This window comes from Oryctolagus cuniculus, chromosome 6, assembly GCF_051225735.1.
Source record: "Oryctolagus cuniculus isolate XC-2025 breed Fujian yellow rabbit chromosome 6, ASM5122573v1, whole genome shotgun sequence".
Classification (NCBI taxonomy): Eukaryota; Metazoa; Chordata; class Mammalia; order Lagomorpha; family Leporidae; genus Oryctolagus; species Oryctolagus cuniculus.
The window spans coordinates 168,602,792-168,613,347 of NC_142872.1; the positions used below are offsets into that span (position 1 = coordinate 168,602,792).

At 67.6% G+C, this 10,556-nt stretch overlaps 1 protein-coding gene and 1 pseudogene across 1 annotated transcript; both read right to left on the reverse strand.

Annotated features, from left to right (window-relative positions):
* Window positions 1–756: 756 nt before the first annotated feature.
* ZFTRAF1 (zinc finger TRAF-type and ring finger containing 1) lies at window positions 757–10,556 on the reverse strand. Its single transcript, XM_051828714.3, has 4 exons — window positions 9,964–10,556; window positions 4,976–5,214; window positions 4,395–4,606; window positions 757–3,016 (listed from the first exon to the last, which is right to left on the reverse strand). Exons 1-4 carry the CDS (start codon window positions 10,333–10,335, stop codon window positions 2,625–2,627), a joined length of 1,215 nt encoding a protein of 404 aa, XP_051684674.1. The 5' UTR covers window positions 10,336–10,556; the 3' UTR covers window positions 757–2,624.
* Window positions 3,026–4,225, reverse strand: LOC138850034 (uncharacterized; annotated as a pseudogene).

The following is a 10,556-nucleotide window of genomic DNA, read 5'->3' on the forward strand; positions in this document are numbered from 1 at the left end:
GCAGACCCAGTGAGGGGAACCTCCCAGCTGTGTATACAGGGTGTGGGGTGAGACTTGGAGGCTGGAGGCTGCTGCCCTCAATGCCAGCATATCACAGCGCTGGCTTGAGTCTTGACCGCTCTGCTTCCGACCCAGCTCTCTGCGAAGGCACCAGAAGATGGACTGAGTACAGGAGCCCTGCCACCCACGTGGGAGACCTGGGTGCAGTTCCTGGCTCCTGGCTTGAGCCTAGCCTAACCCCGACCATGGTGGCCACTTGGGGAGTGAACTGGAAGATGGGAGGTCTTGCTCTCCCTCCCTTTCTCCCTCCCTCCCTAACTTGACCTTTGGAATAAAATAATCTTAAGAAAGCAACAGCCACCAGGACTCGGAAGCCTGCATCGCTGCCCACTTGCGCACTTGCGCAGCTGTGAAGCTGGAGGGCCCGGGATGGGCTGGGGAGCAGGCACTGAGGCACAGACCAGCTGAGAGTGGGGGCTGGGAACTACGGCTCAGTGGGCAGGGTGCCGCCACCCCTGCACTGCTGGGAGACCACGTCCTCCGTGCCCTGCAGCCCTGGCCTCCGGGGACGCCTCTCCCCTCTGTCCACCGCCTGTGTGTGAGGCACTGGCAGGGCTGTCTTCTGGTGAGGAAGCGAGATGAAACACCGTTTGGGATGCTTCTAAAACTACAGGAGCACACAGAAAATACCCAAAAAACACCCAGGCCACAAAAGTGACAGGGACATCATTCCAACAGAGGTAAAACACATCCTGCTCCACACTGTAAAAACCACGTTTATTATTTGTGTAAGTAAATGCCTCACTTCGGGTGAACCGAGGGAAGTGGCGCTCACAGCGCGGAGGGAGAGGCCCTCACGCTCTGCCCTCAGGTGATGTGGGGTCCTGGAGACACAGCAGGGCCGTGGCCCCCCAGGGTGACGATGCTGCACAGGGGTTTGAGGCGTCAGCCCCGGGGGGCGGGGGGGGGGTGCTCAGCTGCTGCGGCGAGCGCTGCTCAGGGGACGGGGCCACCCGGGTCCTCCCAGCTCCCCAGACACACCACGGGTGCCTGGGTGCTGCCCTTGGGCCGACCCCTCCCGTTCCCATTCCAGGACAGAGGCAGGGGCGCAGGGTTCAGCCTGCCCTGGGTCTCCTTCCTCCTGGTGGCCTCCAGGCACTCCTACAGCCCTAACAGCCCAACCTGTTCCAGGGACCCCGCCCTCTGCTGAAATCCGCATTTCACACAGCAGCACAGGCCCACCCCAGCCCCAGCCCTCACACCACCGCTTTGCAACTCAGCGGTGTCCACGCTCCCAATGCGTGCACCACGGCCGTGTGCCCTGATGCCCACGAAGGCCTGGGCTCCTGAGCTGGCTGCCTCCTGGGCTGGACACTGGGCAGGGCAGCCAGGCAGTGGGGCTCCCCTGGTTGTACGGGAGCCAAGGCTGTGCTGCGGCAGCTGAAAACCCAGCACAGGGCCTTCCTGCCCCTGGACGGCCAGACTGCCTTGCAGGACTGGCAGCTCTCACGCCCACACGCTGGGTGGCAGCAGAAGCCCAAACAGCTCTGGGAACTCACATGTATGGGGCAGGAGGGCCCAGACCTGCTCAGGAAAACAGGGGACCCCCAGCCCACAGCTCCGTCCCGTCCTCCTGAGGCCAGGGGAGGGAATGCCCCAGGTCAGCAGGGCCACTGTGTCCTGCTCAGTTCCGTGGACACAGGGTAGTGGGGAGCCAGGCCCAGCAGCACGCAAGAGGCAGGGTCCGGCAGGCTTGGCAGGGCACAGGAAATGGGTTCTTTGGTATCGAAGCGAGGAAAAGCCATCACACGAGAGCCACATCTTCACGAAGCGTGGCCGGCACAGCTCTGCTCTGCCCTCCCCTCCGGGCAGGGCCCCTTTCTCGCTGTGAGGCCCAAACAGTGGCCCTGCTCCCGGCCCCCACGCAGCCGTCAGAGGGCAGAGCTGGCGGAGTCCCCGCTGGAGAGGGGCCCCGGATGCAGGGCCAGCGTAGGGGGAGCAGCCCTGGTGCTCTCTCCACAACCAGGAATGCTGGGCCCTCACGGCGGGGCCCTCACAGTCCAGTGTGTTTCTCGTGGGAAGACACAGAATCCCACCCTGCCTTCCAAAACTGTGCTGAGCCCTGGTGGTAGCTGACACCTGCCTCCCTGGGGACCCTGCCTGGCTTTTCCTGCCCGGATCTCAAGTGTTGCGGGAGGCGACGTCTCCAGGTCTCTCCTGGGCCGGGGGGCACATACAGGTGCAGCGGCAGGGACGGGGTGCCCTCTGACCCAGGCCGCAGCAAAGCCCCCACACTGTGCGCTCAGAGCCACGCCTTCCCCTCGAACAAAACAGAAAGTAGGAAACAAGGCTGCCTTTTTAATTGCAATCAAATATGCCGTCTGAAGCCAGCGGGGCCCTCTGAGCCCAGTGGGGTCTCGTGCAGGGGCCGCAGCAGGCAGCGCCGCCTCGGGGCTCTCAGCTCCTGGCACCCGTCCGAGCCCCGTGTGCCCAGCGCGCCGCCTCCTCCGCGGTCAGCCGGGCCTCCGGCCGCCCCGGGAGCAGGGGAGGGCCGGGGCGAGGACCCCGCGGCGCAGGCATGCAGACCTCGCCAGCGTGCGTCCGAGGCGGTCGCGCCGCCCGCCCTACTTCTGGATCTGGAACAGGAAGAGCCGCAGGTTGATGTTCTTGGCGGCCAGCAGCTTGTTGCACTCCACGGAGTCGATGATGGGCAGCGGCACGTAGTCCGTCTCGTTGCTCTCGTTGGTGAAGACGAAGTGGTAGATGACGGGGCTGATCCGCACGTCGTCGTAGGGGCCCTTGAGCAGCAGGAACGAGCACTCCAGGGGCGCCGTGACCTTGCTTTTGAGCAGCAGCTGGAAAGACAGCGTGCGCCTGCACGACAGGTTGGGGTTGCGCTCCGAGTCGTTCACGCGAGCCTTCAGCACCCAGGTCTGGCTCAGCACCGTGAACCGCGGCGTCTCGTAGTACAGGCGCGTGATGAAGTCGTCCGTGCGGTACGGCCGGAACTGGACCTCTGCGGAGACAGACAGGGCCGGGGGGCGCCGGCCGTCAGCGGGGGCGGGGCAGCGCGGCGGCGCCCTCCCCGGCCGGGCCCGGGCGGCTCGGCCGGGGAGGAAGGCCACTTACCCGGACGCAGCGTGCTCTACTTGTCACAAGGCAAGTCAAACGCCATAATGGCAAATGGAGGCGCACAAGCTTTGGGGGAACAACTACGAACAGAACCGACACGAGTTAGTGGGAGAGGCTCTGGCGCGGGCCTCCCTCCTCTCCCCAGGCCCCGCCCCGCGGGGGCGGGGTAAGCAGACACACAGACAGGAGGCGGTTCTGAGAACAAGTGCTTTTTATTGGTTCCGATACAGAGCTGCCAGAGGAGCTGGCTGGCAGGCGGGCGTGCGGCACGCAGGCCCCGCCAGGGGCGCAGCACCCCGTCCGCAGGCGTCGGGCTGCCGCAGGCTCCGCCCAGCTGTCTGGGGCTGTCCGGCGGCAGGCAGCCCGCTTTCACAGAGTCCTCTCGTGCCGCCCACTGCCTGGGCCGGCGAGTCCCTCCGTGGAGGCGTGGGCTCCCTGGCGACCAGTCCTTCCTGCAGGCAGGGGGGCTTCCCACCTGGCCACTGCCGCAGCCAAGTGCTGCAGCCCACCCAGACCCCCAGGGCCTGGCCTGGACCATCGGTGCCACAGCACCCTCCAGGACAGCCACGGCTGCTACCAACCAGGGCCACGGCTCCGTGCCGCTGGGGCCCACTGGGCCCTTCGCCTCTCGGGCCCGCTCAGGCCCACAGCTAGCCACGGTGCAGACAGCGTGGCGTGACCGGCCGCCCGTGGCCACCCCGGGCACTCCGAGCTGGCTGCCTGGCGAGGGCCGAGCAGTGGAGGGATGGAGTCTCCCCGAGCGGCCCCAGCGTCAACGGCTGCTTCTCGCTGTTCTCTGCACCAGGCTCTGCCTGGCTGCTGTTTCCCGGCATGTTCAAAGGTGGTGGCCATGGCCCGGAGAGCCACGAGATCCAGCGGGCCTGGCCTGGTCCAGCCTGCCCGTCTGTGGCATCCACTCAGTTCTACAGTCTGAGCTCGGTGCCCTCGGCTTGCTCTGGAACCCCTTCCCCAGCTTCTTGCTGGCCACAGGAGGCCCTGCGGCCACTGCAATGGCCGCCCAGGGACGGGACCCGGGTTGGACCAAGCACTCGTCTTGTTCCCGCCCCCGGGCCCGAGACACACCCCTTCCTGATCAGACCCGGAAAGGCCCAGACCCCAGCTGGGGACGGGTGGGAGGCGCTGCCGTGAGCCACTGGGGCGTGCCCTGGTCCTGCCTGGCCCCTCAGCCCCCTCTCCAGCAGCTCGTCCAGAGGCTGGCCCCGCGGCGCGGCCCCGCGCGGCGTGCGGCGGCGGGCGCTCACCTGTGTAGCCGATCTTCTCGAAGCTGAGCAGGCTGAAGATGCTGTTGTAGAGCTGCATCTCCTTGCGGTGGCTCTGGTCCATCTCGTCCAGGATCTCCATCAGCTCGTTGCCGGTCTTGGTGGGGTGGGCACACGCAGCCTCGTGCACCGTCAGCTCGTGGAAGGGGCCGTGCCAGGGGCAGCCGATGCGCTTGTACTTGCACTGTGTCACCCTGGGGGGGCGGGCACAGTGCTCAGGGCCTGCGTCCCTGGCAGGCCGCTGCATCCCAATCCCGCCCATGAGGGGGCACTCAGTGGTGATCCGGGTTCCTCGTCAAAGGGGGGAAGAGATGGACAGACGGGGGCCAGCAGACACTGACCCCACACAGCCTCGTTCCGGGAGAGGCCTGGTGGCTGGGCCCCTCTGGCTGAGTGGCCACCATGTCCCAGACCCACGACCAGAGAACACCCCGGAGGGCGAGGGTCCCGTCCAGACAGCCTGCTGTGCGGCCTCGTGCCCCCCCGCCAGGGGCCTGCAGGGCGGTACCCAAGGCCCAGCCCTGCCCACACCAGGGCGCTGGCCCTCCCCGGCCGGCAGTTACCTGTCCTGGCATTCCTCTTTCTGGTGCCTCTCCAGGAGGGAGCGGGGAAACTGGCGCAGGCAGAAGCCACACTCTGCGGGCAGCTCGCTCACGGCTTTCTCCACGGCCAGGTTCCGGCAGCAGAGGCTCTTACTGATCTCACAACGACAGTTGGGGCAGGTGGCCTGCTCCTCCTTCAGCCGGGCATCTGCTAGTAGGTGGATAAAACAGCCAGCGCACATCAAGTGACCGTTAGTACACTGCGAAGAAGGAAAGGGAGATGGAGCTCACAGGCCTGTGGCACTCGCGCTGCCCGCGCCCGGCAGGGACAGGGGCAGGCAGCCATCCCGAGGGGCTCCCGCTGGTGAGGAGTGCGTCCTCCCCAGGCTGCAGACAGCTGCACAGGAGGGCCCCGAGACAGCCACCACTCCAGCTGGGCAGGCCGACGGGGGTGGTCCCCCACACCAGGCCCCCGATTTTGGTGCCTACAGAAAAATGCCCAGGGCATTAGCTGCCCAGCGGGGGATGGACACTCCCTCCCCAGCTGAGGCAGGCACGCTCACCCTGGCTCTTAGAGGCTGTGCAGGCTTGTCCTGTGCACTCCAGCCCCGTGTGGTGTCACATTCGAGAGGGCAGCTGCCACCCAGGTAGGGGGTCGGCCACCTGTAGGGCCATCCCAGAGTGGGGAGGCAGAGAGCTGGGGCAGACAGGAGGCTACACTGGGCTAGGACGAGAGCAGGAGGGAGTTGGCACGGCAGGAGCCAGGCCCCTCCTGACATTTGGTGCCACTGAGACGATGAACCACGGGGCTGACAGTATGGGATGGGAGTCGAGAGAGGACAAGAGACCTCAAGACAGCTGCCCAGCTGGGGCTGAGAACTCGGGGCAGGCTCAGGGCTGAGCAGGCAGCTGCCCAGGGGGCTGGAGAACTCGGGGCAGGCTCAGGGCTGAGTGGTCAGCTGCCCAGGGGGCTGGAGAACTTGGGGCAGGCTCAGGGCTGAGTGGTCAGCTGCCCAGGGGGCTGGAGAACTCAGGGCAGGCTCAGGGCTGAGTGGTCAGCTGCCCAGGGGGCTAGAGAACTCAGGGCAGGCTCAGGGCTTCTGGGCTGACAGGGATGTGCTTCCCCTGGGAGACTCCATGGCCAGCGCGGTGGCCTCTAGAAAAGCTGCTGTGCTACAAGCTTCCTCTGGGGCCAGGATCCTTGAGTGGGTGCAGCCCAGCAGAGGGGCCCGCCCAGGCCCAGGCTGTGTCTCTGCACGGGCGTGTTGGGGAGGGGCTGCTCACAGGGCCAGCCACGCATGCACAGCAGGGTCCCTGGGAAACCCTGCAGCACAACGCCCCAGGCCCAGGGGGTGGTGAGGACTGACGTGAAGGAAGGCCTCGCCTGTGGCAGGCATACCCACACCACCACTGAGGTTATCGTTTGAATCTCATCAAGAGTGAGCTGGCTGGGCTCAGTCTGGAGGAATGGGGCCCAGCAGGGGCTACCCAGGGGCAGCCTTGCACACTCAGCTGGTCTTGGCAGAGTGGCGACAGGCGGCGGCCTGCCCACAGCAGGAGCAAGGTGGGAACTGTCCTGTTCTGTCCATGCCTGAGGCATTGGTGGTGAGTGGACTGCTGGCTGGCTACCATGCTGCCCAGGGAGGCAGCGTTGGTGGCCACTGTTCAGCGGAGGAAAGCCCAAGTATAACTCAAAAGTGAGGCCGAAGCCACACAGCACCAGCCAGTGCCCCCCCCCCCACCACCAGGAAGCTCCATGGGCACCGGCACCAAGACCCCCTCAGAGCCTGGGGCTCCCACAGTAGCCCCTGCTGAGGCCACCTGGCCCTGGGCCCTGGAGGGTTTCCAAGCAGGGCTGGGGCTCCCGAGTTCCACCCATCCAAACCTACCTAGCTTTTCCTCCTGCTCTGGGCAGCCCAGATTCAGGACAGAGGGGCAGGGAGAGGTGTGGTTACTGGCCCTCCGGTCCTGCCGTGCAGCTGTGGGTTGCACGGTGAGCCATCACCTGTCTGGGGCCCAGCCCACAGGCAGCCCCCACCCGTTGTCAGGAGACTCTGGGGACTGTCCACAGCAGGGCGGTCATCAGGCTCCAGAGCCTTCCTTACCATCTGACCCAACGTGCAGATGGGCCTGGACAGGGCAACTGCACCCTGGGCCTCAGCAGCAGCCGGCCAGGAGCTGGGCCCTGGAGGACCCCACACAGTGGCGGGCAGCACAGGGGCTCCCAGGACAGATGCTTGGAGCCCCGCCCACGAGCACCCTTCGTGGGGCCTCACGGTGACAGGTGGAGGGACGGCAGGCATGGCAGTGAGGCGCTGCACCTGGCAGGTTCAGCATCGCCACCAGCTCCGTGGTCACCACGCCAGAACGTGTCACGGCTCCACCTCCCGGAGCACAGCCACCCCCAGCGGCCTCGGCCTGCTGCAGGAGCCTCGTGTGCCCAGCCCGTCTCACCAGGCTCCGCTGGAGCTCGTCTGTCTGGGTGGAAGGGGAGCTGGGCGCGTGGCCGGGCTCGAGGGGGCAGCTGTCCCCCCACCCCGGGCCTCAGGACACCAGCTCTCCCAACTTCCGGCTCAGCAGCAGCCGCACCTCGTCCTCTCCTGCTGGGGGCTGCTGCCAGGCCCAGGCCAGCCACAGGCCCCCGTCCTCGGGGCCTCCCAGGGTGGCCTGTGGGTCGAGAGGCCCAGGCCAGCTGCTGCTGTCAGGCGTGGTCCCCGACAGCAGGCTCGCCCCAGCACCGCTCTCAGGAGCCTTTCCTGCTCCTCCTGCGGTGTCCTGTGCTGCCCCCTGGAGCTGCGGAGGGGCCTCAAGGCTCCCCGCTCCTGGGCAGGGGGCTCCCAGGAACGCACACCCCACTGCCCGTCAGGCAGCCGCTGCCCAGCGCTGAGGCCCAGGGGCAGGAGGGAGGCCTCTGACAGGGGTGCTGGCTCGGCTGGGCCTCCTCAGGTGGGCGGGGTGGGGGGGGCGCTCAGGCAGACGCGACAGACACTGCAGGGCCCAGGGCTCGGAACAGACACGAGGGGCCCACAGCCCATGACTGGACAGAGGCCTCTGCCACATGCTAGCCTCAAGAGGGCCCTGTGAGGAGTGGGAACAACCTGGGGTCCTTTCCTCCTGATGTCAACTTGTGCAAAGGATCAGAGCCAGGAACAAGACGCTCTCGCTGCCCTCAGCCAGAGCTCCGTCCACAGCAGGCACCAGCACGGGCTGTCCACCTGCCCAGCTTGACTGCCCTTCCATCCCCGCTGCTGCCCACCTGGGTGCACACTCAACTCCAGAAGGCGGCCCCTCCCCCAGGACACACCCAGCATCAAAACCAGCACCTGCTGACGCCTGGGCCGGCCCCAGCCCTTGCCATGCCGAGGCTCGGGGCACAACTTGTGGTGACCTCAGACTCAGAGAACAGGTGGGGAGCCCATGACCAGGCTCACCAGCACCCGGCTTTCCTGGCAGTGCCGGGTGTCTGCTGGCCAGATGACACGCTCTTGAGTGACCGTGCACCGGCCAGCTCCAGAGGCCCAGGGAGTCTCTCCCCGCACCCAGGGCTTAGCACAGCCACCTGCTGCCTCTCCTCAGCCCAGAGCTGGACACGGAGCCAGCCCTGACCCGAGCCATGTGTTCTGCTGGGGTCAGGCAGAACAGCGCCAGCAGCAGCGCAGAACGTGCCGCAGGCCTGAAAGCGGCCCACCAGAGCCACTGGAGGACGAAGGGGCTGTGCCCGAGTGGGCCCCTGACCAGGGCCTTGCAGGAGGCACCGTGAGTGCACGGGGCGGCAGACCAGACCTGCGCATGCACGGCACCCTCCAGGGTCAGTGCACACAGCAGGGAGCTGCGAGGCAAGTGAACCCCACAGCACTCGGGGGCACCGGCAGGCCCCTCCCACACCACACAGCCCATCTGCCAGCAGCCAAGGTAAGGTCCAACACTGGCCCAAGGGCTCCCCCACAACCACACATTCCAGAGGTGTCTCCAGGCTTCTAGAAACGTGAGAGAAACAACTGTGCTCCTCAGGTGCAGGTGTCGCCAGGGAGCGTGCGGGCTGGCGGCAGAGCCCAAGTTCTGGTCAGCAAGCAAAGTGCTGAGCAGGGCCCTGCTGTGCCAGGCTCCGAAGAGCAGCGCTCTGGCCAGCAGCACAGCTCTGGTTCTTGGGGGTGGTGCGGACCAGGAGCCAGCACTCTGGTTCTTCTGGTGCAGCCTGCTCACTGGAGAGGGACTAGGAGACCCTAGGTGTTCGCGGGAACTCCCACCCCAGATCCTGGACGCTCACGCAAGGCCCAGGAAAAGCTCTTCCACACACAACGTCGTGGGCAAGCAAGCTCCATCGGCGGCTGGGAGAAGCCTGCCCCGAGCTGGCCCCACCTGACCTCCAGGAGGATGCAAGCCACAGCTCCACAAGCGGCCTCCTGTCAGAACAGGGAGGCCTCGGGAGCCAGAGGCTGGGGACGCGCGAGGAAACAAGGCTCCTTGTTCCCACAAGTGCAAAAAAAAAGTGACTTGCAACCTGCTCACTTTCCAGGGGCACTTGAGATTTGAGGCGCAGAGACACACGAGGGGTCCACCAGAGGTGGGCCCCAGCTACCCCGCAGGGGCAGGTGAGGTCTTCAAGTGGGGAGGGGGGCGGACAGCTGGAGAGGTAGCCAGAGCTTGCTGAAGGAGGCGAAGGGACAAGCGAGCGGCAGCCCCCTCCCTTCTTGCCGGACAGAGCCAAGGGGACTCTCCCCCCAGAGCTCCGAGGACACGGGGGTGTGGCTGCACGGAGCACCGAGGAGCAGCGCTGGGGGAGACACGACCTGCAGCCCTGGAGCTGGGGCGGGGGCGGGCAGGGGGGCTGCCGAGGGTGGGCTGGAGAAGGAGGCGTCCGAGCAGGAGGGGAGGGGTCGGAGTGGGAATTGAGCCGGTTCCCGGGGAGGGCGGCCCCGCGGAGTCCGGGTAGGCGCTGCGGCCCCTCGGGCCAGGAGCGCAGAGCCGGCCCGCGGCGGGGCCAGCAGGGGTCGGGCCGGCGGCCCTACCTGGTACACGGAGGCCTTGGGCAGGTCCAGGCACACGGTGCAGCACAGCACCGAGTAGAGCCGCTCCTCCAGCTTCCCGCTGCCCGCCGCCGCTGCCGCCGCCGCCGCCTCGGCCGCCTCGGCCGCCCGCAGCCGCTTCTTGGGCGGCGCGTCGGGGTCGCCGGCCGCCTCCTGCAGCTGCCGGGCGCCGGCCAGGCCCGCCTCGTCCGGGAGCCCGGGCCCTGCCGCCTCGCCCAGCGCCGCCGCCGGCCCCGCAGCCGCCCCGACCCCAGCCCCGACCCCGACTCCGACCCCGACGCCGACCCCGGCCGGCACGGCGCCAGCGGGCCCCGCGGCCGGGCCGCCCCCGCCGGCCTCCTCGGCGCCGGACATCGCGGCCGGCCGGCCCGGCGGGCGGGTGCCGGCGCGCTCCTGCGGCTGGAAGTTAGGGGCGCCGCGCGCTCCCGCCGCTTCTCGCCGCCGCCGCGACCCCGCAGCCCGCTGCTGCGCCGCCGCTCAGAGGGTCCAGCCCGCGCGTCGTCCCGCAGCCGCCTCGGCCACCGACCCCAGCGCGGCCGCCATCTTTGTTTTCGCCGTGCACCCCCCCGCCACCG